At 40.6% G+C, this 26,748-nt stretch overlaps 2 protein-coding genes across 3 annotated transcripts; one reads left to right on the top strand and one right to left on the bottom strand.

Annotated features, from left to right (window-relative positions):
- Positions 1–3,705: 3,705 nt before the first annotated feature.
- LOC131249071 (probable fructokinase-7) lies at positions 3,706–11,950 on the top strand. Of its 2 annotated transcripts, none has more exons than XM_058249636.1 (7): positions 3,706–4,092; positions 6,295–6,512; positions 7,915–8,127; positions 8,279–8,476; positions 8,628–8,768; positions 9,094–9,210; positions 11,425–11,950. In XM_058249636.1, exons 1-7 carry the CDS (start codon positions 4,074–4,076, stop codon positions 11,557–11,559), a joined length of 1,041 nt encoding a protein of 346 aa, XP_058105619.1. In that variant the 5' UTR covers positions 3,706–4,073; the 3' UTR covers positions 11,560–11,950. The 2 variants fall into 2 exon arrangements, with proteins under 2 accessions (XP_058105619.1, XP_058105620.1); XM_058249637.1 differs by lacking the exon at positions 3,706–4,092 and adding an exon at positions 4,558–4,580.
- Positions 11,951–24,119: 12,169 nt separating this feature from the next.
- LOC131249070 (protein SLOW WALKER 1) lies at positions 24,120–25,950 on the bottom strand. The gene has a single exon (XM_058249635.1). It carries the CDS (start codon positions 25,837–25,839, stop codon positions 24,274–24,276), a length of 1,566 nt encoding a protein of 521 aa, XP_058105618.1. The 5' UTR covers positions 25,840–25,950; the 3' UTR covers positions 24,120–24,273.
- Positions 25,951–26,748: the final 798 nt, after the last annotated feature.

The following is a 26,748-nucleotide window of genomic DNA, read 5'->3' as shown; positions in this document are numbered from 1 at the left end:
TCCCTTCATCTAGTTACTTGTGACCTAATTAACCGGTTGGATGGTAAATAAACATTCCTTTAGGCCTAAGAAGTTTCTAACGGTAGCGTTCAATTGCCGCTGTTTTCTTGTGATGCGGCCCACTTGAAATTTAGATATGTATCACTTTTGGGATCTTGCTTTACAATTATCTGAAAAAATAGATGGACAGTACGGATAAAACACATATATCGTGTTGGGCCCCACAAAACACTTTTCAGTAGGCAATGCCAGTTCAATTTCCTGCCAACATTTGTCTACTTTTGTAGAGGGGAGCAGATTAGTGTAGCCCTGACCGTAAGGCCTACACTGATGTATGTATTTTATATCCACGCCGTCGATCTGTTTTTTCAGATCATTTCAGTGCATGAGACAAAACAGGATACAGATCCGTGCCCTAAAATGATATGAAAAAAGCATGGACGTAGATATAGAATACCTACGTGAAGATAGCCCACCTAATCCGCCTCTGCTTTTGTCTCCATGCAGTGGGCCACCAAGCTAAGGCCGTACGGTAGAGATGACGATATGTCTATCGAATATCGATCGACGGCCCTCATTTTGGCCACATGCCATAGCACGGCTAAGCAGGATCCAAGCCATTCATCAATGATGCCTTCTAACTTGCCAAACATCACCTGGCCTACACGTGTACGTTGAATACGGACCGATGCTCATTTCTTCCTGACCGTCCACGATCATTCACGAAGGGCCCCACGTGATCGAAGGCCGGGATACGGCCACTCACTACTCGAATCGGGCGCGGATTAGGGACTACCCCAACCAGGACCTAGCTAGAGAGTACGGCCCTGGCAGTGATTTTGTGGCGCCCACCGTAATATATGTATTTTATCCAAGCGGTTCATCCATTTTGAAAGATTATTTTAAGGCATGGGACAAAAAGCTGTACGTAATGGAAGAATCGATTGTACCCCAGCACAGGAAGCAGTGGTGACAATGATCCCACCGTTGAAACCTTCTAGGGCCCACCGTGATGTTTTATTTTTCATCCAGCTTGTTCATAACGTCACATGGTCCTCGATGTAGGAAACATATATATATATATATATATATATATATAGCCATGCTCCCTTGCGCACCTACGCACGTGTGCACCTTTGCACACGTGTCATGGGTGTCTAATTTGAACGGTCCAAGTGATGCGGAATCCCATGAAACTTCATGTGAGAAATTTTCACCTTGATCTAAAATTCTGGTGGGCCATAGCAAAGAGAAATGAAAACCAAGGGAGGAAACTGTTTTAATTTTTCATGGCCCATCAAAATTCTAAATCAAAGTAAAACTTGGTCCTGGGGGGTTTCACGAGGTGCTGCTTCACATGAACGGCTCTAGATGAAAAAAGTTCGTATGTACGAATTGGTTCACAGGTGAGCTTTCCTATATATATATATATATATATATATGAGTCATGCTCCCCTGCACACCTATGCACGTGTGCACCTTTGTACACGTGTCATGGGTGTCTAATATGAACGGGCCATGTGATGCGGAATCCTATGAAACCTCATGTGAGAAATTTTCACCATAATCTAAAATTCTGGTGGGCCATAGCAAATCAAGGGAGAAAACTGTTTTAATTTTTTATGGCCTATCAAAGTTCTAGATCAAAGTAAAACTTGGTCCTAGGGAGTTTCACGAGGTGCTACTTCACATGAACGGTTCAGATTTTGAATCCACATTACATATGATGGGTTCTCAAAAAAGTTCATATGTAACAGGTACGAGCTAATTCACAAGTGAGCATTCGTGTGTGTTCGTATGTGTGTGTATATATATATATATATGAGCTTCATCCAAAACTTTCGCGACTATTAAGGGCCTGTTTGGCCGGACCGATCCCACGGTACTAGGTGGGATGGGATTCAAAAACACATCATTATCACCCATGGCGCAGGGACTGTTCCCGGTTACCGTGGTATAAGCTTAATTCCCGTTTTTGTATGTAATACGGTGGTACATTGAAAGGATATACCTATCATCATTTGAAACTATTGACAACAACACGCGTGTTATATCTAAACTATTTATTTGTTTTGTAACCTCATTTTATAGCATGGGCCTAAAAATGAGGTAGATCCAAAACTTATGTGGCCCTAAAGAAATTTTCAACGGTAAGTATTCAATCCCCATTGCTTTCTATGGTGGGGTCCACTTGAGCTTTAGATCTACCTGGATTTTTGGCTCATGCTCTAAAATGATCTCAAAAAATGGGTGGACGGTGTGGATATAGCCCACACATCATGGTGGGATCTACACAACTTGCTAACATTGAGTGATATTAACACGGACCGATACGATTCCATCTAGCCAACTTCCAAAGCTTTTCCACTCTTCCCAAACATGGAGTGGAATTGGCACAGGACCAGATGCAATTCCATCCCACCTAAGACCATCTAATCCAGCCGGCCAAACAGGCCCTAAGAGTTTTTCAGCGGCAGGCATTCATTCTTATTATTTCCAGTGGGGTGGTCCACTTGAGGATTATATCTGCCTATTGTTTAGTATTAATTGCTAAAACGATTTTTCAAAATGGATGGACGGCGGGATATAATACATACATCACGGTGGGCCTCACAGAGCCCCTGATAGTACCGTCCATCTCTAACTCGGTTCTGGTGGGCGTAGTACCCAGTCCCCGCCCACTCGAATCGGCTGCACTACTTTGGTAGAATCGTAATTACGATTCACCATGGGGTGAAAGGATATAAGTTCGAGAGAGTTCCCTCTATTTTCTCTGCTCCAAAGAGCTGGCAACTTAGGTAATAGAGCTGGTCGACTACAAGCGACTGCAGCACAGCTTGTGGGTGCCGTATCATCTTTCCCTCTAAAATTCCACTTTTTCAGGTCTTCTTCCAATGATCCAAACCGTTTATCTGACTAATATCAACTTTTATAGAAAAAAATAAGAATTAAAAACTTTCAACAGGATTATATTGACCCTACGATATTTTGGCTATTTTTCACTGAACATGAACGGTCACCACATCATTTTTTAAATCAAAGGATTTGAAGATCAAATTTTAAATATTTTATGTTAACCCTCCATCCAAGAAGATATAGATCACATAAACGGTTTTGATCATCGAAATAACCTAAATCCAATGACTAGATTCCCGCCGTATGTTATTCTAATACGTTGCGATATATTCGAGCAAACCTCAGGATATTTAAAAGAAAAGGAGCGAGGGAGGAAAAGGAGACAGTTATATGATACTCAGTCTGCATATGTCGGTTGATACGCAGGCACCCAGAAATATTACAGGTGGCATATATTAAATAAAATAAACCGACTATATTGTCCATCCCACTGTCTCAAAGTTAAAAAAACCCAATATCATATTGGTCGCAAAATCCTAACCAATGATTGGTGGATACTATTTTGTGGAAAAGGACCGTTTGATATTTCTCATTTTAACCGTCTAAAAAATGTCCACCAATCCCATAATATAATAATAAAATAAACTTAATTTTTGGTTCATGATACATCAAAATTCGGAACCATAATTTGGACGGTTTACTTTTACTACTTTTATCCCACATCTACATATTTCTAAGTGCCTGCGTATCATCCATCACGCTCTACGAGAGTATTAAAAATTTTCTCGTTAGAAAAATCAAAACTCCATGAGAGAAACCACAACAGTCGAATATTTCCATTTCCCCCCAAATATTTTTATATTTTATACAAACACCCCCACAATTTAAAAGAAAAAAGAAAAAAGCCACCAATCTCTTTCTCTTTTCCTCTTTCTTCCTTGGAGTGAGGGGGAAATCCGTAGTCAGGTGTGTGCAGGTATCTATCAAAAAGAGGTAGTCAAATTTTCCTCATTGTTGAGTTCAAACACCCCTGCTTTTTGTTTTATTTAAGAAAAAACCCTATAAAAGGACAGTAGATAGGAAGCTTTTACTTCTCTCATCTCCCGTCAGTCTCCTCTTTAAATCCTCCCTCCTCGGCCACCGACAAGAAACTCTCTCCCTCTTATCCTGCGCACCTCTTCCGTTACTCTCCTCCCCTCGGACACGTTAGCATCAAGATGTCTATTTCTCATTTCGGTACGCCGCCTGTTCTTCTTCCTTTTTTTTCTCTTTTATTTGAATCTGCCGCAGACATTTTGTAACTGCGATCTTGTAGTATTTGGAAATGTAGACTGCGGATCGCCGGTCGATAGATCATTTTCCGTATCTGAATTGGTGTTGATCTGTCGATTGATTGCCGTTATCTTTTCCAGTTGTTGAGCTAAGGAGAAGAGGAATGTGATTGTAGAATGCGTGTGCAAGATCTAGGCCGTTCGTTGGGCACCGGACTGGTGCGCCCCGCCATTTAGATGGCCTACCTGAAAATTGAATTGGTCTGCTCTCTCCTGAGTGAGCTTCTCGTGTATGTTCGACGTCGATTCGTTGCCATTTTGTTTGTAACCGTATGTTGAGTTTGTACTTGCGTGTCCCACCTGATGGATGGCCTGGATCTTGCATAGATGTACTGTGCTGACTTGCAAGTTGCCGTGCTCGAGTTCTGTCAGCAGGATTTGAACACTCGGAAGGTGAATTTAGCCATCTTGCAGGCATTTTGAGTATCTCTTATTGTTGGTTTTGATATCTGAAATCATATCCTGTTTGTCTGCAACATGCAGACTGTGTTTTCTACACATATTTCGCATTGCAAGCTGTGTTTGTGTGTGGAAATGATGTGAGAGTCAAATGGGTTTTGGATATCTTGGATTGGATGCTCTGCATTACATTATGTCAATCGAATGGCTTTTCATCGACATATTCCTTTTTGAATCTGTTGTGTATGGCGCTGTATTTTGTTTTATTGCAGTGGATCAAAATGCATGTCTCCTTTGCATTGCGATTTCAGCACAGGGCATGTATTGGGCAGATCCAGGAATGTGGTGTTTTGGTATGTGTTGATGCATATGGAGATATTGCCTGGAATGTTGTGGATTGTAGGTTACTTGGGAATGTGGTGTAATGCAGGGGCATTTTCACATCTGGCTTGAGTGAGGTGGCCTGTGGGATGCAGGGTACAGTCGGGGTGGGCGGCCCGTGTGAGACTGATCACATGTGATTTGGGGCCCACGAAGGGGCGGAACCCATGTGATTTAGGGCCCAAGAGGAGGGTTTGGCCGAAAGACCTAACCCATGGATGAGGCCTGGGCTACGAGAGAAATGAATTAATTCGCCATGCTCTATCAGTTCGAGCTTTTAGAGCAAGTGGTTAGTTGTCATGCATCATGGTGTTTTGGTATGCATTGATGCATATGGATGTATTGCCTGTAATATTCTGGATTGTAGATTGCTTGGATTGGTTATCCTACTCTATGTGTTTTGTGGGAAGCATTTATTTGCTGTTGAGTTTGAAAATTTATTTTTCAACTGATTTCCAGTGGAACATAGTATAGGTAAATTGTTTCTGAAAATGAGATTTGGGTACTGTAAATTTTGCATCCTTGAAGTGGTAGATTCATGTTGTGGGTTTGGATGACAATCAAAACTAACTTTTTGTATATCTGCTGTTTTGATTTCGGAACACCTTTGAGGTTGAGCGTCATTCTCGAAATACCACAGGACAGATTGTCCGATAACATTTAACTCAGCTAATTCCACATGGAGTGCTACATGTGTGAGATTGATCTGCTTATAAGGTGCACTCACCACTGGGTAGATGCCTGACCCAAAAATCAGGCGGGTCCTATATCAGGTGGGCCATGCATGTGCATGCATGAATGGTTAGACAAAAATGGCCAATTGGCCATATTCAACAAACCAATGTTACCTAATTTCCAACCCCCCTCCTATGTTTTCCTTTCCAAATGCCACAATCTGGACTATGGGTCATTTGCAATTTCAGATTGCTGTTTTTTAAGATCAGAAATTATGGTTTTATACTCCTAATGTGGATCAACTTGTAATGCCAATATATTTTTTGAATGTAGAGATACATACTTTCACTCCCTGATGTGTGGGCCAACCTCCTTTTTTTGGGCCACGGGGCATCTACAGGGTTGTGCTCGTGCAATGACCTGCTGGGATTTTGATTTCATGGCACATGTACCTGCTTGTTGAGTTAGCAAAACTTGATTGAAGTTAGTGCCTAACATCATCTTTTTGTGCCTAAACATTTTCTCTGTGGAACCCCTAATTTAGGAGGCTCCGGATTTTCCTGTTCTTTCATGTTCTGTTTTGAATGACAAAATTCAAACACTTCTGCAACATCAGGTCTTTACTGATTCTGCAGTAAATGGTCTTATGCAGGGGTCTCTAAAGCTCTTACCAATGATGCAAGAGGGGGGAGTCAAGAGAAAAGTTCACTTGTTGTTTGTTTTGGCGAGATGCTGATTGATTTTGTTCCAACTGTTGGTGGAGTATCACTAGCAGAGGCACCCGCATTTAAGAAAGCCCCTGGCGGAGCTCCCGCCAACGTTGCTGTCGGCATTTCAAGACTGGGTGGTACATCAGCTTTCATAGGCAAGGTGCATCAATTGAGTCTGGATTTCTTGTGTCCTTTCTCATGCCACTGACTAGTTTTTCTCATCATCATATTTGTGCTATATGTTTGAATTAAAGGTCTATGCAAAGAGGGAATTCATTGTTAAAAAATATTGCCATGTTAGGCATGCAAGTCAAGCATTTTCGTCAGCATGTTATCTTGAGGAAAAAGACCAGTTCAACCCTTTTTTTTTAAAATGTTATGATTGATATATTCTTGCAGCTTGCATTCTAAATGCACTTGATAGACTAATTTGACACATGTTACTTGATTACATTGCAAATGTTCATGCAGTATTTTCTAGTTTCTATACTCATATTTATACTGTAAATTCTTGTCAACAGTGTTGTTATGAGCGATTGCATAACCGATTATAGAATCAAACATGTGAATGGGCCAATGAAATCACATATGCCATGATGGCATATGCGAAAATATGTATGTTGGATACTATGCAACCGTATAGTGTCGAATACGTATGCATGGCTTATGTGATTATGTCATCAAATGGTCACTCTCTCTCTCTCTCTCTCTCTCTCTCTCTCTCTCTCTCTCTCTCTCTCTCACACACACACACACACACACACATTCTCTACTCTCTCATTCACTCATACAGTGATGACAATGATGGTGGTGATGTTCCACAACGGATTAGGCAACAATGTGCATAGCCTATTTTTTATTTTTAAAATTTGAACTTGTAACTAATTTGGAGTTTGTAAATTGTAATTGTAATTTTGTAGTTTTAGTTTATACCATGTATTTTTACAAGTCATCAATAAAATTTCTTTTTTGTTTTTATTACTTGTTGTTAGTTGTTAATTGTCATAGATAGTCTAAGAGTCATTTAGATGTAAATATAATCATGTAATGTAACAAGCTATAATCAAATAGGTAAAAATAATAAAATAATAAAATAATGAAAAAGGGAACGCCCCAAAAATCAGCCTTGATCCAACCATGAAAATGGGATGCCTTACCTAAATGTGGAGTTTTTTGGGTGGTGGTTCATGGTTTTCTATGGTGTGCCCCGCCTGATAGTTGGATCAACCTGTGTTTTTGGTTATCCAATTTTCATGATGGGAGAACCTTGCTAGACGGGCAGGATGTCATACAAACACCATGGTGGGCCCCCACACGCCAACTAGTTGGACACACAACTATTTTTGTGTGTGTCCATACATGCACCTTTTTTCTGTGTCCATTGAGTTATGAATGGACACAATACTAGTTGCTAAATGGTCTTTGCTTTTAGCATTTATGAATTATGAGGTATTCTCAAACTTAACTTTTCTGTCCTTGGTGGAGCAATCCAGGATCTGTAGCCTTTGACTCTTATATTGATTGATTTACACTGCCAGACTCTTTACTATCTGTATTTTCAGGTGGGCCAAGATGAATTTGGGTATATGTTAGCTGACATTTTGAAAGAAAACAATGTCGACAACTCTGGTGTGCGTTTTGACCCTGGTGCAAGGACTGCACTGGCATTTGTTACGCTTAGAGCTGATGGTGAGCGAGAATTTATGTTTTTCCGAAATCCAAGTGCAGATATGCTTCTTCGTGAATCGGAACTTGATACTGACCTTATTAAGAAGGTAAAATTAGATTGGATGGTTTTGTTTATTTGTGGTTTGGTGGATACTTTTATATAATTTACTTCTATCTGTCTGGAAAATAATTATTGATGATAGTGCAAGAGCTGATTTGGCATAGAATGTTCTCTTTTTCTGATAAATGCAAATGCAGGCAAGTATTTTTCACTATGGCTCAATTAGTTTGATTGAGGAGCCATGTAGGTCCACACACCTTGCCGCTCTGGACATAGCTAAAAGGTCGGGTAGTCTTCTGTCCTATGATCCTAATTTGAGATTGCCACTATGGCCTTCAGCAGATGCTGCTCGGCAGGGCATCATGAGCATCTGGGATCAAGCTGACATTATCAAGGTATGGCTTTTTTAAATGTAACTGTTCAATTTTGGGGTTTCAAAGTTGGTTATTTCTGATGGGATATCAGCCTTTAATGAATGTAGCAGACCTGAAGGGTATCTTCAGGTTAAAGAGGATTTGTGATGGGACTTTCTTTCATGCTTTGCAGATAAGTGAGGAAGAAATTTCATTTTTGACTGGAGGAGATGATCCCTATGATGATAATGTGGTATTTAAGAAGCTTTTCCACCCTAACCTTAAACTCTTGCTTGTAACTGAAGGTCCAGATGGGTGCAGATATTACACCAAGGTATTCATACAGATATCATCTTTGCCCATGATTTGAATAATGTCTCTGGAAGATCTACACTAAAATAGTAATTTCGTTGGCTTGCTTTCAATAGAAACCATTCATTGCAAGATATGCTAGTTGTGACCCGTTAGCATGCCACATGTCAATCCACATCTTATGATATCACCAGTTCTGTAATAGGACTGAAATGTTTCTTTAAATGCTCTAATTTATCTATTTTTCTATGTATTTCTAGGGGTCTTTTTCCCTGGTCGGTGGCTAACCTTTTCCTCTTGAACTAGCTCTTATTTGTTCTTTGACATCATCTGCAATCTTCCCACAGGAATTTAATGGTAGAGTCGCTGGTGTTAAAGTTAAACCTGTTGACACTACTGGTGCTGGTGATGCATTTGTTAGTGGGATACTTTGCATTCTGGCTTCGGACCTAAACTTGCTCCAGGTACCATTCGAGCTCCATGATTTTGAGTAAAACTGTAGAGCACCTAATTTCATTTCTGCAGCATTTTCAGTTCTGTATGGGTTTAAACCATTGTCATACTTCTATCTTTGCCATTTCCTTTTTTATTTTGTGTTCTTTTTTGTATAATTCCTGTTGCTCTTTGTGAATGGATGCTACATTATTTGAATTTGCAACTACATGGTACAGAAGTTTTTCTTCAGCTTTCATGGATGTTTTATGGACTTGATGATTCCATGAACCCTGGGAACAAAAGAATTTGTTGACCATACATGGACATTTGCTTTATGTTCCAAACTAATGTGTAAAACTAGAGAGGATTATTCAGATGGACCAGGACATTCTGTTAACTTTGCATGTTATGACTCTAATGCATATGAATGGGTAGTATTGGAAGTTATTTGGTGTATTGAGCATGTTCCTTGTAAAAACTCTTTGAGTGTTGTAGAAAGGAAGATGGATCCTTTCAATGGATTCCACAATCCCCACTGTCAATGATTCTAACAAGAACAGAGACGATAGATAATAAGGGCTGAAATTTCTAGGGGGTGGGGGTGGGAGTCTATATGTGGTGCTAAGGTTTTCCACGACAGACTTTCCTTGTTTTCGGACTCCCAATTGGACTCTTCAATGACGCCTATTTCTTTAACTTGACACTTCAACTCCTACTTGCGCTTAAAGGATCATACACCTGACTTGGAAACTAGGAATCTCCCCGACTTTTAAAACACACTTCTTCGTTGACCTAAAATCACAGGAATTAAAGAAACCAACTATGAAATATCTTTAAAAGCTAATTACAAAACCAAGTTTTTAATCCAACACAGCTTATCTGTAACTAACTAGGCCATCCATCTTTCTGACCAAACCATTGGATTTTCCCAACCTAAAATGTAACTAGCCTCAAAATGGCCTGGCTGGTCACTTCTTGGCCCCACCATGGGGCCCTACTTGCCTTTACAGGAATCCCTTGTCCCTCCTGGAGATTGATGGGGCCCATGCTCGAGGCTGTCGGGCCCTCTTTTTTGGGTTGATTTTGGGGTTGCATTGCATCGCTAAGCACATCACACAATTCTTTTAAATCTTCTGAATCTATACACGATATGTAGACACCCCACTTTGTGAGGGCTCTAGATCGATGATCTTAATCAATCATGGAAATGGAGGCCCTTGTTGTGTTCTTTGATTCAAAACATGTTGAGATCTTGATTCTTGACTTCATTCCTACGCTTGATTACGTCTGAACAATCTCTAAGTGGTCACGAATTTGTTGTGAATTTGAGCTCAATGCTCATGTGGGTCATTAATCAAATGTGAGAACTGAGAAGTGTGGTCTCCACTTTGGCTTCTGAGGTCCATACAACGTGTTCTGGGTGCATTTATCATGAGAAACCATTTTTGGGACCACTTCTCTTTTGTCCGATATCCGAATTTGGTTATCTTAGAGTCAATTTTGTAGTACTCCAAAAGACTTCTCCAATGGATCTTAGATCATCTCAGTCAGGAGTTCTGGGTAAGAAGTGGGCCTCACAATTTGATGGTTTGCAACTGTTGTCTGCCAGCTATGCTGTGTTTCTGTGAAGTGCTAATTTCCTGTTTACTTTTCATCTCTCACTTATGGCTTTCAACTGCTGTCTGCCAGCTATGCTGTGTTTCTGTAAAGTGCCAATTTCCTGTTTACTTTTCTCTCACTTATGGTATCTGATTTTCATGATCTTTGGGTCCAACTTCTAGTACTCTGACCAGCTTCCAAATGGTCCCAAGATCGATCAAATCCATCTGTGTATGTTCAATGGTGTGCCTAAAAGTTGAGTGTCTGTGACAGTTTTTTGCACTATTTTTTCTGAAGTTTACAAGATTGCCCCTCCAGAAATTCAAATCTTAATAAATGGTTTTCCCTCCATTTTTTGAAATTATTTCCTACCAAAGAACCTTGAGGATTGCCCATCCACCTGTTTCAAATATTGGGGCCCACATGCAGATTGGACCAGATGTTATATTTTGGAAAACATGTAGGACCAACCTGATGGGTGGATTAGATCTCACACCTGTGTGCCATGTTGGCACGTGTGCCATGTACAAGAACTTTATTGCACAATTGTGTGCGCTTAGCGGAGCTCTATGCATGCTAATCTTAAGCCTATATGATAATTCAGAATGATATTTTTGTCCAAACTTCAAACGATCAATTGGCAGGATGAAAAGAAGTTGAGGGAAGCTCTTCTGTTCGCGAATGCTTGCGGGGCGCTCACGGTCACAGAGAAAGGTGCTATTCCTGCACTACCCACGAGAGATGCGGTTCTCCAAGCCTTACCAAAAGTTGTTGTATAACTAATCATCACACTTTTGTGTGATTCTCATGTATCAAAAGCTGGTTCTATAGGTGGTTTCCTCCACCAAAGTAATGAGATTCCTTGCTTAGCTTGTTTGCTTTTGCTTGTGTGGTTGGTGTCGGTAGACAGATCTCGTGAGCCCATCTACATGATGGGTTGTGGCTCTGAGCTTTCTTGTTACTTTTAAAGTGTGTATAGGATTTTATAGAATAAAATTGAGTGGACAAACGCCCAGGTTAGTGTGGCAGTTGGAGATGTTTTGCAGATGGGAGATATCGTGATTGTGATCGTGTGGCTGCCGTTGGGCACAGACATCTCACGCTTGATGAGAATGAGCTGATGGTCTTGTGAACAGTGATTCCATTTAACAAAACCTCAATTTATTGTGATTTTCTGCACCATAAGTGGCTGTTTGGATGCCTCTAATTGTAAAGCATTTACAGGTAACCACTTTCCCAGTAGGTGTATGGATGGCAAAATTTTCAGTAAAAATCAATGTTTCAGTGAAGTCTTTACAGCTGAAATGACATTTTACATAATACAGAGCAGTGGTTGATCACACACTCATTTTATATGAGTCCGACTATGATGTGTATAGTACATCTGATCCGTCCATCATATGGTCCCTTGATGATCTTCTATGCCAATTGATCGTCAGGGACATAGAATAGGAAATGTGATTGGGACCAGCAATTAAAAACCTGCTAGAATTTGTGGTGTCTTCTATGATGAATGCAGGTCAGCCAATCAGTTTAGCATGTGCATTCTTTGATGTTCGCCAAGGGTCCAAAAGTAAGATTTGTTATTATTATTATTATTGTTTAGGTGATTTGATGATTTCGGCAGGATTTACTGTTTGCCTCTAGACAGTTTACCGGCGAACAAACTGGTGCTATCTGACAAGATGAGTGGGGTCATGGTGAGTGCATATTTGAAGCGGACCCCCCATGATGTGGGTCCCACCCCACCATATATGGGCCATGGCCCAAAACTAATAAGCTGGTAGGACGATCCTAACCTTTTGAATAGAGGAGAATGTTGCCCAAGAGATACGTTCTTTCTGGAATGACAGAGTGGTTTTGACAATATCAACCCGTATTGTGTTTGGTTCATGACAATCTCATGGGGAGTCACGTGGCTAGGGCCATTGCAAACAAATGGTCCATGGATTTTCCAGTGCAGTAAGAGGAAGCATTACTTAAGAAACCAGATGGTGGAACCACCAGCTGAGCTAGGCTCAACCTTAGCCAGAAGTGAAGATTATACTATGCGGTTCAACCCCTTGAGAAATTTCCATCAAGGCCAGTTCTTATTTTATTTTTTTTTCTTTTCTTTTTAGTCCATTTTGGAGGAGGTAGGTAATCTCAGTGTATCTAAAAATTGCAGATTGTGCAGCTTCCATTATTTAAAGGCCCTCTCAGCTGGTGGGCCCCAACAGATCAGTTTCAATCCAATTGTTGCACTGGTCAGATGATCTGGTGGACCCCACCACAGACGGACTGCAATTTAGTGGTTGCAGGATGATAGCAGTGGGCCCCACTGTAGTTGGGTTGCAAATGGTTGCACAAACGTATGATGGTGTAGCCAATTGGAACTAGCAGCAGTGAATGCCCTTCGATTTCTGGATGGTATAATGATGGTGGGTTGGCCACTAATGGCCCACCTTTAGGGAGCTCATGGCCTAGCCATCCAAGTTCAAATTGGCCCATCCTGGATTAGGTGTGGGTCACTTGATGATTGTGGGGATCTTAATGTTGCATTTGTTGGGTGGTTTGTTGCAATACTTGGATTTTATTGCAATCTTGCTTTCTCAACCATTTGATTGATTGCCTTTAAAAAGGCTTTATGGAAGGAATGATGAATTTTCATCCATTTGAGGAAAGCTTCAAATGTAATTTTCATATCTGTATGGAGATGGTCCATATCTTCTTCCCTGGCCTTTGTAGATAATGCTTGTGGATCTAAGGCCTCTATCAAAGTTACCTCTCTATCAAAGCAGATTGGTCGCGCAATGGACACATCACATTCAGTCAATGAAAAAGCATCATGTGCATGTGTACAATTCAGAATGGGCAATCTACCACTTTGATACTCTTGGTAGTATGTGATGGATGATACGCAGGCACTTGGAAATTATATAAAATCAGAAGAATGGAATGAAACTGTTCAAATTGTGTCCGAATTTAGTGAACCATGAGTCAGAAATTATGCTTTCTCAATTATTTGACTATTGGATTGGTGGACATTTATTGGACAGCAAAAAATGGAAGATATCTCTTGGTCCTGTTTCAACAAACAAGAAATAAACAATCAGGAATCAGGACTGTTCAAACATCCAATTTTGGACTATGACACTGACAGTGGATTATAAATAAGTTCATTTAATGTGAATTAATGTGTGCCACATGTAGAATTTTCTAGTACCTGCATATCAAGCATCACATGCTGCCAGAGTACCTAATAATCTCCTCCCTACAAACTGAGAGCATCGGTCCAATAGGACAGGCCCCATTTGTACAAATCCAACAATATATCCAAATGGAGCATTTGTCGGTTTTATTCTTCTGCTTTCTTCCACACATTTCGCATTTGGAAAAGATACTTAGTGCTGATTGGAGGAAATTTCTGCAAACAGAATTTCCCACAAAAGTCCTGAAAACCAACTTTCAGTTGATGTGCCTTTTAGTGCATATTTCAATTAGTGAGATATCAACCAAGGTTTGCAAAAGTGCATCCAAATGCATTCACCAGAAAGGGTTTGGCTTGAAATAGTGTTTATCAATGTTTAGGCATTGTAAACCCCTTTTGAAGGAGCGTCCAAACAGGCCCTTAAGTCTAATATCACATTTGATATAGTTAATGGTGTTAATCAATGATTACAAACTGCATGTTAACATGTAGTAGGAGCATGTGTATGGCCATTGGGCAAAAATGCATTACCAGAAATCGCTAAGGGGGGCATTTGGATCATAAGTTACTTAAGATACACTAATTATGCCTTAAGTAGCTTATCTTGATTTCTACTTATTAACTTTAAATAAAAAAAGCTATTTATAATTGATCATAAACCAAACTTACTTATCTCAAATAAGCTACTTATCTATTGCTGTAAATAGAAAAAAGTATCTTATTTAGTAGTATCCAAACAGGCCCTTAAGAGTTTACACCACTCACCTTCTTTGATTACAGACGAAACTGATTTTTCCTTCAAATGCACACCCCGGAAAAATCCTAGCCACTTGAGAAAATCTCTTCCCAAGTCCTTAAAGAAAAACTATGATGACATTTTGCTGCCTCAAGGTCCAAACATGGATTTTTCATAAAAGCAGCATCACTGAAAATCTAAGATTGGCAGGAAGGTCTGGTGCACAAGGGTCACATTCCTTTGAAATGTTCTTCGTATGATGCATAAGATGCAGCTTCAGCAGATGTAGGGTTGGAACAACCTAGAGGCAACTGTCTCGGACAGACTTCTTTCAGCTTCGATACCAATGATTTTGGTTGTCAATTACCTTCCACAACAAATGCAACCTTTCCTAGCGGAAGAAATCTCAACAAGGTGGGGATTGACCATCTATTACAAATGTTCATATATGCCACCTGTTCAAAAATCCTAACAGTTCATCAACTTTTTTAAAAAATATTGGTAACTGAAAATTTATTAGGGCGGCAAAACCACAAAGAATACAACAAAAGAAAATTAACAAGAGGACCAATCAAAGCCTAACAGATTAGGCACTAAGCTTTTCGGATGCAGCAGCCCACCCAATAATAAGATATTGTGCGGATCGGAAGACTGACTTAGCATACTTAGATGTATCATTAAAACATCTATTATTTCTTTCAATCCAGACGCACCATAAACCTGCAAGAAGCAACAACCTCCAAACCTTACAACCAAATTTCCCAACACCGCCACCATGCCCAATGGACGAGAAAGTTGTTAACTGAGTTGGGAAATACCCACGCCACCCCAAAAGATGACAGATAACTATTCCAAACTTCCTTGGCACAAGGACATAGCAGGAGAATGTGACTCACTGTTTCTTTGCTACACAAACACATGGGACAAGCAATGATAATAACTAGACCCCACTTCCTCAGATTATCAAAAAACCCAAACGTTTCAGCCCTCACCACAACTAATTGCAGGGGTAGAATTGGCCAAACGCTGTTTGCATTATATATAGTACAGAAGTGTAAGCATTTCCACATAAGATACAACTGTTTCCAGATTTGTTGGGTGGGCTGAGGTTGGTGTTGTATGAGCCCGACTGCCGACCAGATTTTTTGGGCAGGCTGGTTCCCAAATCATTTGTTAGTTTTGAGGATGCAGGAGGGTAGGACAGAACTAAACTAGGAAAAAATTCTTCCGAAAATTCAAGAGGAGTTGATGATTCCACAATTTTGGATGGTCTAAGGACATTAATTGTGAGACAATGGCAAAGGAAACACCAGCCTATTTTGGCCAAAAGAGCTGATTTGCCAGTATTCATAAGCCAGCGACCAAGAACACGCCCATGTCTTTGGGTTTGCAGCAGTCCTTCCAGTAATAAGGTTTGGCGTGACTTTTGAAGAGAGTCATCCCAGCTGATGAAAGTAATTTAGCCCTCCATCCTTTGTATTCAAGGTGGATTATCAGGGTTGGAAAAGTTTGGAGAGTGGGATAATTTTTTAAGATTGGGATGGTCAAGATAGCAGGATGGGATGGGGAGCATTGAAACTCAACATCTTTGGACTCTAGGATGTATGTTTGAAGAAAAGCGGCAGACAGATTTCTGAAGGTTAATGGCTTTCCATTACTTCCTGACAATACAAACTTCGAATTGCGGATAGGGTTCGACATGCATGAAGGGTTTCTTTAGCAAATAACAAGATGTCATCTGCAAAAAGATGGGAAATAACAGGTCATGTCTTGGAAATTGTCAATGGTTTGTGGTGATTTGGCGAGTACAAGCGGAAGGGCATTCGGACAGAGATAGGGGATCACCCAGTTGTAGGCCAAACTTTTTTCCGTGTGTGTGTGTGGATGTAACGGCCACCACCATCACCTTTATGATACAAAGTCATAACTGCTGTTACGGCTCCTATAATGGCCGTTATGGTCTATTTTTTCATTGAAAAGAAAAAACTCAAAAAACCTATATGTGCCCTGTAACGTTGAAAAAAATATTCCGAAAAACCTGTATCTGCCCCGTAACAAACCATTATGAGACTGTTATGACCTTTACAAGGGCCATTTAACGGCGATTACGGGTCATTTTTTTCCATAATGGCAGTTATGACCATTATGACCCCGTAACGTGTAGCAGTTACCACCGTTACCTGTATGTAACAGCCTTTACGGCACACTATGCTTTGAAGGCATGAAAATTTTCATGGACAATTGTAACATTGTCGAGATTTGGCAATGTGGAATGGATGCAGATTGGGGGGGATGAAATGAATTTGATCATCAAGGTTCGCATCCTATTGGCAATCATCTTAGAAATAATCTAATAAGCAACATTACAGTGACTGATTGGTCGGAATTTTTGGATAGTCTGGACATTGTGTTTCGTATGAATAGATGTGATGTAGCAGTGATTAAGACCAACAGGCATTTGGTGGTTCTTGAATAAATATGGCATGGTTTCTGCAACTGAATGATGTACCAAAGTCCATAATGGAAGAAGTGGCCTGAAAACTGTCAGGGCCAGGGGCCTTGAGGCATCCAAGTTGACGTAAGGCTTGGATGATTTCCTCATCAGAAGCTGGGCTTCTAAGAGTTTGATTCTATCACCAGTGCTATCTCGTTGTTAAAGGTTCTATGCTCTCTCCTTCCAAATGCCCCGCATTGTTGCAATTGGAGCATTTTCCATGAAATTCAAACCCCAGCCACATGATCCAACTTCCCTAACCAAATTGTTTACCTTGTGTGCCAAAGAAAATGATACTCATTCTCCCCCTACGCCACAGTCAATGAATAGATGGACAATTCTCTTTTGTTGCTCATGATGCAGATGCTTGACTGCATGTATTTGTTGGTTGCAGCTGCCAATTAAAAAGCACATGTATATGGAATCTTCCCTTGATGCTTTTAATCAATAACAAAAAAATTTATTGATTAGTTGAGACGGGCTAATAGAAAGGCTAGGCAATTGACAACATCGTCAGAAAGAATACCTCCCAATTAAATTGCTTCCGTAATAAAAAGAAGCCCACATTTATGATGCTAGGGATCTAAGGTCATTTACTGAAACAGATTTCGATGGTTTTTCCTTATCTGATGCCACACCTTTTCAATCTCCTTCCACAGTAAAGGGGCCAGAAAACAAGCCTTTGGAACAAAACTTCAACCTAGTTCAGATAGCACAGATTTCCACTTCATTTGCATGAACTACCTTGGAAGGGCCAGATAAAGGCAATTTAACTTTCCCATATTGTTTCTAATGACTCCATCGACCTGAGATTTTTGGGATAGCCACATGAACTACCGTGCACATTAAGCTTTCACCCACCCAACTTCGGGATGTTCCTCGATTTGTGAGGAGATCATCACCTGGCTCGATTTCTACCCTCCAATCTCTTCCAAAATCTGAGTCCTGCAGACCGATAAACTCCTTTGAAGCAAGGTCAGAAATCACTTGAACAAGTTTGATATTTTCTTTAAATATCCACTGATGTTAAGGTTTTATCAAAGATTCGAAGAATTCACCTCCTTCCATATACCACATAATTGCAAAAGGAAGAAGTCTCCAGAATGTTCAAATGAGATTGAAGAAGGGACCCAAGGACAGACTTTTAACCAACTTGGTTTGAAGGGACCCAAAGACCATCCTTCCGCCAACTAGGCAACTGACTATATAGATATTCCAATGAGATTGAAGAAGAATATACAAACAGCCCCAGGGAAATGCATAAAGCAGTGATCAACTGACTCCTCCCTCCAACAAAAAAAAAAACAAATGTAGGAAAAAGGTTAACATTTAGGTTTTTTTTAAAGGTATCTAAGGTCCACATTCAAAACAGCCAAAAGTTATCCAACAGCCAAAGTAGTCCAACAGAAGGCCGCTACTTGAGGGCCTTTTGTGTGGACACTGGCAAAGAGCTTTAAAGAAATACCTCAGACCATGTGTGAAAATGCCCATCTAACTTATTGGGTTTGAAGTCGCCTTGTGAATCACATTTTCAACTCTCCCACCTACCTTATCTAGTCTAGATAGGGGTGGCAATGGGCTGAGCCGTCCCATGGGCCAGTCTGCCTGACCCGCTTCTTAGATGAGTTTGGGCCACAGTTAACAGGTCATGGGTTGGGTTTGGGCTAGAAAATGATACCTGTAAAGTGAATGGGGTCAGGTTGAGGCTTCCCCCAGGTCCCCAACCCAACCCAATGCAGCCCCACTTGCTTATAAGAAGCATGATAATAGAAAGCTTTAATCCCCAAATCGCTTAATTAGTACTAGTATGATAATAAATGAGGTATACTAGTTTTTCTGTTTCTTTTCTTAGAGATAAAGGAAAGGTTGAGTGAGGTGGGGCTTGGGTCTAAATAACTGTTTTAAGTTGGGTTTGGCCTTGGTTGCAATTCAAGGGTGGATCAAGCTTGGGTTCAAATTCTTAGCCTGATAACTAAATGGCCCACCCTTAGGATTGGCTTCTTGTCTTGTTCAGTAAACAGGATGCGTCTGGGCTGCCCCTAACCTGACTTGAAGCTGATCCATTGCCACTGATGTCTCTAGATATGTGTACCTCATCAAGGCAACCAACAACTCGCATGGACCATGCTTATGTGTCTTGGTCTCTCCTATCCCTACTAAGGATGATATTAAAACTTTTGCCTTGTTATTTCAAAACAATCCATCCATCTAATTGTTTCAAAAAAAAAAAAACCATCCATCAGTAAGATACCATTTCTACGCATCTTCCCATACAATTTGGAAAATCAAGCATCTTAAAACTTTTTCACTCGCCTATAAATCTTCCAACACCCACTATCAACTTAAAAGCAAAAACGAAAAGAAAAAAAAAAAAAAAAAAATCCTTCTCAGAACTTTTTCTTTCTTTCTGAAAGGTGCAAAAAAGCTATTCAAAGAAGCAAAAGCTTATGAGGATGACAATCAGTCAGCCAGGAACAAGAAAACAAGAACAGCAAAACCCTAAGACCCTTGAAGAAGAATCCCCTGAATATCCCCCACAAATTTTGCCGCATAGGCCCATTCCGTCACATTTCTTTTGGCTTTGAGGAAAACAACTCTCAGATGACTTGTCTTGCAAGATCTTGGCATTGCGTTCTAACCAGACAGTCCACAACACAGCTATCATTGATAGTTTAAATAGTGAATAGCGTGTAGCGTAGCATTCACCCCTCTGAAGCATGAGGCATAAGCTACTTATCGTGTGGCGTAAGCTACATGTTACTTCTAGATTTTTAATCAAGGTTGCGCTAGCTTGCACCAATTTTTGATAATAATGAAATTTAACAAAATTTCGTGATATTTAGTGTGACCAAACACATATGAAAAGGCATTGATTAAGGTAAGAAAGAGCAGTGTAACTGATTTAATATTTTTACTTGTATTATTTTACTAAAAGCATTAACAAGATTAACTAATTTTTACTAAATATAGAAAAATGAAACAAATAATTGAAAACATTAATTGATTTCAATGTTCTAGTGAAAAATAACTTGTAATGTGAGCTATGTAGCATGCAGCGTATGCTAATTATCATGTAGTGTTGGCTACTTGTGGCTTACGTTATTTTCATGAGCTACGCAACATTGAGGCTAGGTTACGTTACGTAGCGTAAACTACACATTACATAGCATAACTATTTAAGACATTGGCCACACCTAAAGGAAACTAACCATAGATTGCGGCAGTGCCCAATTCTCCTTGAAAAGGCAGAGAACTCTCCATCGGATTTCTTGCAAAAGAGCCATGCAGAAATAGGTGGTCAACAGACTCAGCATTCATTAGGCACATAGAGCATCCATATGGGATTACCATATTTCCCTTTCTCATTTTTTCAATTGTGAGGATCTTGTCAGCCAAACAAAAGCAATGACATAAAGGGGGCCCTTTGTATTACCCACATCCTTTGAATGCCATCCCAAATATCTTAGGCCTTCCATTCTATTACCACCAACTAGTTCTCTCTCCCCAACCCCATACTTCTCACTATTAACTTTCTATACAATGCAAACTTTCTTTACAATGCATATGGTTTTTTTTCTTTTTTTTTAATACCCATCCAACTTGTACTTGAATTATCTTACTTACCAAACTCCATATCATGGACCATCCGATTTAATTTCTTACCTACCATACTTGGCATCCCACGTATCTTGTGCCTTCCACTCTATGACCAACAATTGTTTCCTTTCCCCAACATTGTACTTGTACTTTTAGATTTATTGAATTAAAATCATGTGATGCCAATTGACCCAAACCCTATTCTTCCTCATCATTACCTTTTGTCTACAATGCATTTGGTTTTTTTTTTTTTTTTTTTAATGCCTTACGGTTATCTCACTTCTCATCCTCCTTATCATGGACCCTCCTACCCAAGGATTACTAGTAAACCCCTCTCTCTAAACTCATACTTCTTTTGTGCTATTACTTCGCCTCACGATGAATCCAATTCCTCTCAAAACCTCGACTACTTGCATGGTATTAAAAAATAGTTATGTAACAGACGCAATGTAACTGTAATGGTCGGAACAAGTGTTTTAAATAGCTTCACTATATAGCACATAACTTATACTACGTATGTAGTTTAGCCTCAACACCACGCAACTCATGAAAATAACTTAAGTCACATGTAGCCTATGCTACACGCTAATTTTGCACACCCTACACAGTATATAGCCTATAGTACACACTACATAGTTGCCACTACAGGTTATTTTTCACTAAAACATTAAAATCAATTAATGTTTTCAAGTTTGTTATATTTTCTATTTTTTAATAAAAATTAGTTAATCTTTTCAGTGACTTAAATAAAATAATATTAACATAAGTAATAGTATTAAATCAGTTGGCTTTCTCTTTCTTTACTTTTATACTTAATCTCTGCCTATTTTTCCTATTCTTTTATGTTGTGTTTGATTGCATGCAACATCATTAAATTTCATTATTAATTAGATTAATTTGGTGCAAAATAACATAAAATGTCATGATATTCGGTACAACCAAGTACAACCATAATTAAAGATCTAGAAGTAACATGCAACTTACACTACACGCTATGTAGCTTAAGCCTCAAGATTCAGAGGAGTGTGGAGTGAATGCTATGCGACTCGCTATTTAAAACATTGGTCGGAGTCATGACACAGTACGGGGCAGTAAAACCCATTTGATAAGGAAACAAAAAAAGTGGCTAGAAATGGGCCTATAACGGATCTTAAAGGGGGGGGGGGGGGGGGGGGGTCGTGACGGGCAATATTAGGGCCAATACCTTTTCTTCCTTTTAAAAGAATTTTTTTACTGTTACAGCCCGTATCATTATTAATTTAATATGTACCTTGATTGCTTGTGAATTTTTTTACTGTTACGGCCCGAGTCAGATATTCAGAAAGGGATGCCCCTTTACCATAGTTGAAATCAGAATTTTCCGGGATTTTGAATTTGACTTATCAATTATTTACAATTTGTAGTGAACCATGCAACAAATTGAACATATGACATGGTTAGGCATGTATTTTAACGTGCCTGCGTTTATGAGCATGGACTAATTCTTCTTTTACTTGTATCCCATATCATAAGAATTTGGATTTTGAGAATTTGCCAAAAGACCCTTGCCATATACTAAAGATACTTTCCCACACTTAGGATACAGTCTATTGCCATTCCCCCTAGGGGCACATGGATGGGGAGCACCTGCATAGTTGAGCATCCCAATCTCCACTTTCACCACTATTATAACGTTTGGGCACATCAAAAAATCAAAATACCTGTATATCCAAATGTCTCAATTACCTAAAGATGGCAAAAAAAAATATGACTTTCAGATTCCACTATCATCCAACAAACTAATTTCCAGAGAGATGAAATTAAAGGTGAAAAACATTTGATGGTTAGAATCATCCAACCAAAGTGATCTTTTGAGACGGAAATCAAGGGCAAGACCCACAAGACGGATAGTCTAAATCAAATGATGAACCATTTGTAGCATGATGAATATGGACTTTCCATTGCCCTAGAAAATGAAATGGATGATTAGGGTCATCCTACCGAAGTGAGCTTTTAGAGGGATGGGCAATCAAAGTCGGACCCACAAGAGGGATGCTCAAGATCAATGATCAGGATTGTTTGTAGCATGATCAATATAGACTGTCCATTCCCCCAGCTGCTGATTTGAATGGTTAGGATCATCCAAACAAAGTGATTTTTTTGAGAGGATGGGCATAAAGGGTGGGATTAAGGTAACATGGACTACAGGTCACTCCAGTACATGGTACTAGAACAGGTTCAAGATATGTTGCTTCTCCAATGAGTATTACACTTGGTAAGATCATGTCGATTCTTCTGATATTTGCAATATAGTTTTAGTTATGAATTGATATTGTGATTTATATATGAAATAATGAATATTATTATACATGAACATTATCACATAAATCAAAGTATAAAAATCCCAATGTTCTAAAATATAAATTTACTTTACAACCAACACCAAGAGTACAAAACCATAATTTCAGATCCGTAAAAAGGCTATCTGGATAGCAAAGGACCCATAATCCAAACTACATAATTCGGAAGGGAAAATGTAGGGGGGATTGGCAATTTAGATAACATTGGGTGGGATCCACATGATGAATGGTTGGGATCAATGATCAACCCGTTTGTAGTATGATTCATGTGGACTACCCATTTCCCTAGCCATTGAATGGATGATTATATTCATCTAACCATAGTGATGATGAGGTGGGCCACACTCATACTTCTAGTTTGGACACTTCTAAATAAAACAATAAATCACCACTCTAATTTACAACTTATCACCAAACCAAATGTGGGTATTACAAGGTTTGGGAATCACAATCACCTGCTCCAAGATGTCATTCAAACACAATAGCGATTACAATATTCAGGTATTGCAATGCCAGGTTATTGAAATATCTATGTCACCCATGTGTCCCCAATCCAAAAGGCCCTGCCCAATTCCTCTTTCCACTGACTATCCTCCTTTCATTCATCGACTTTGAGCATCTACCCACTTTTTCCCTCTAACATCCACCCACTTAATCAGGTGAAAAATGTAACAGCCCCTTCCCATTATTGGACAGCTAATAGAAGAGATATCGGAGCATGGATCATCCCATGATGGGGCCCAGAAGATGAACCACTTGGGTTGCCTAAAGGTGGGTCCCATACTCTTTCTGGGTTCAACAGAAAGAACGCCATTTCTTTCAATCAAGCATCACATAATACATCTAAAAAATATCCCCCTTCTGTGATGCACAGTTATGTGATATGGGAAATGAATGTCCGAGAATTCAACATGAATCACAAGGCATCTTAACAATGAACTCTTCTTTCATATGTGTTATTTCGTCAAAACCACCTAATGAACTGACTGAATATCAAAATTTCATTAAAAAACAACCAGAAACATAAATCAAAATCAGATACAAAAACATTTAAAAAAAAATAATTCTATGTTATCAAAGGAAATATCAAAACTAACCTTTGTAATACACTCTTCTATTAACTAATTGTCATTAGCCTCATCTCCCAGCAATCTTGAGCAATGGCGAGATAATACCCTGTATCTCCTGCAACGACTGCTGTATCTTTATCTCCTCCACAACCACCCGCTTCAAGTTCCTAATATGTCCTTGCAAGACATCTGAATCCCTAACATCCTTGGCCCGCATCTGTAGGACCCGCTTAGCCAGCCCGATCAAGAAACCGGCAAATCTTGGTGCTGTTGAGTACTTATGCAGAAAACCCAAGAGCAATCCAAGCTCCTCCGTATCCAAATTCGACACACATTTCAACAGCTTCTTCCGTGCGATCAGCTCCTCCATAACCGCCACAACATTCTGTGGATTCTTCCTGTTCAATGCTGACACAAGCGCTTCCCGATGCCTGAATTTCCTCAGCAGCTTATCATGCTCTGCCAACTTCACCTTCTTCGGCTTCTTGACAACGAAATCCCCTTCTGACGGTTTCTCATTCTGACCGCGCTGGAAGTACCTAAAGTTTGTGGGCCTCAAGACCCGTTTCTCTGGTTCACTTCCAAGCAAGCCAGAAGCACCATCCCCCTCATCTGCACGCACATCTTTCTTCCTCCTCCCTGCAAAAAGGATGCCATTCGACGATCCGACAGCCCACCCAGAGCCCGAAGGTGAGAACCCAACCGACAGGAGTGGGGCGGGGTACCGCACCGAGTGCATGATCTTAAATGCAGAATAATCAAAAACCTTCAAATACCCATCCAACGAGACGCTGAGGAGACGAAACTGATCGTTGCCATCCTTCGACACTTTCCCGACGCACATGGATGTAACTGTCTTGTTATGGCTCTCGACCGTGCACAAAAGCTTCCCACCACCGATGATGTCCCATATCTTGACATCAGCCCCACCTGCGGTCGCAAGGAGGCCACCAGACGGGAGGAACAGGACGTCCTCGACAGGCTTCCCATGGCCAAGACTCAAGACGGGGGCAGCCGACGAGCCAGGACGGACGTCCCAGAGCTTGACGGTGTGGTCATAGGAGCCAGTGGCGAACAATTCGGGGCTGGCGGGGGAAGGGGAGCCGGCACGGACGTAGTCCTTGTGGGCCTGGAATGAGAGGAGCTCGGTGCCGGATGCGACATCCCAGTACTTGAGGAGGGAGTCGTCACCGGCGGAGAAAAGGTGAAGCTTGTCAAAGAGGCGGGGGTAGCGGACGAGGCGGGAGGGTCGGGAGTGGGAATTGAGGCGACGGAGAGGGAGGCGGGAGGAAGGGTCGAAGACGAGGATGGGGCCGGGGTGGGACCCAGCAGCGAGGAGGAGGCCATCACAACGGAAGGAAGGAGAGTAGGCGATGTCAGGGAAGGGGGAAGAGAGAGTGGAGGAGAGGGAGAAGGAGGTAGAGTTGTAGATGGAGATGGAAGCTGAGGAGGAGAAAGAGAAGGGGTGAGGAGGAGAAGGAGAGAAGGAGATGGAAGTGATGGGGTGAATGAGAGAGGAGGTGATTTGGGTGGTCTTGAAAGAACGCCAGTAATTGGATTCTGGGGTTTTGGGGTTTTTGGAGGAGGATGGGAGGAGCCTAGGTTTGGTGGGGAAAGTGTTGTTTTGAGCCATTGATTTTGGTGGGGTTTGAGGTGAGGTTTGATGGGAGAGAAGGAAGGAGGTTTTGGGAGGGTTTAAAGGGGATGGGTTGAACAACGAAGAAGAGAAGAAGAGAAATGGGAGTAGGGTTTTTCGGCACGAGTGCGGATCGCCTGTGTTGAAGGCGAAAGCCCATTCGCAGGAAGTTCCTGCGCTGGGAATCTAGGTGGGGCCCACCGTCATTTCTATGAGAAATCCACCCCGTCCATCCGTTTTGCGAGATCATTTTAGGACGCGGTGAAAGATAACAGAATACAACACTCAAGTGGGCCACCGTTGAAACATTTGCAGCCACAAAAGCTTGGACGCGGACGGGCAGGAGCTTTGAGTGGCCACTGTGATGTACGGGTCTTATATCATTTCAGGATATAAGCTCAAAAATTAAGCAGATTTAAGGCTCAAGTAGACCACACCACAGGTAGCAGCAGCGATAATGATTCTCAACAATTGAAACTTTTCTAGGGCCACCATAATGTTTATTTGCCCTCTAACCTTTTCATAAAGTTCCACGAACCTGTTCGAAGAGAAAACATATATATTATATCCATTCAAAACTTTTGTGGCCCCAGAGTTTTCAACAGTAAAATTGTTGTCCATTTGAGCCTCGGATCTGCCTCATTTTTTAAACCTACATCCTAAAATGATTAAAAAAATTAATTAATTAATAAACAGTGTGGATAAGGCCCAGACCCATACATCACAGTGGCCACTCAAAACTCCTGCCGGTTCCCAGCCAGAGAGGGGCTTACGGTGCAATCGACATACCAAAAGTTTCTTTTGAAGCCGGGATCTTTGTGCAATTCATCTTACGACCTTATAAACTGTTTGGATAGCTTATAAGCATCAATGTGGAGCTCTAAAACGTTTCAATTGTATGCATTT

The sequence above is a fragment of the Magnolia sinica genome, chromosome 6 (assembly GCF_029962835.1).
Source record: "Magnolia sinica isolate HGM2019 chromosome 6, MsV1, whole genome shotgun sequence".
Taxonomy (NCBI): Eukaryota; Viridiplantae; Streptophyta; class Magnoliopsida; order Magnoliales; family Magnoliaceae; genus Magnolia; species Magnolia sinica.
Note: the sequence above shows the minus strand (reverse complement) of the source record. Positions and strands in the feature narration are given on the sequence as shown.

Bases quoted from the DNA above. Each gene is read 5' to 3' on its own strand.
- LOC131249071 (XM_058249636.1), top strand. The intron at 8,477-8,627 runs GTATGGCTTTTT...CATGCTTTGCAG, and splicing joins ATCAAGCTGACATTATCAAG to ATAAGTGAGGAAGAAATTTC. The intron at 8,769-9,093 runs GTATTCATACAG...ATCTTCCCACAG, and splicing joins GGTGCAGATATTACACCAAG to GAATTTAATGGTAGAGTCGC.
- LOC131249070 (XM_058249635.1), bottom strand. From the start codon at position 25,839: ATGGCTCAAAACAACACTTTCCCCACCAAACCTAGGCTCCTCCCATCC.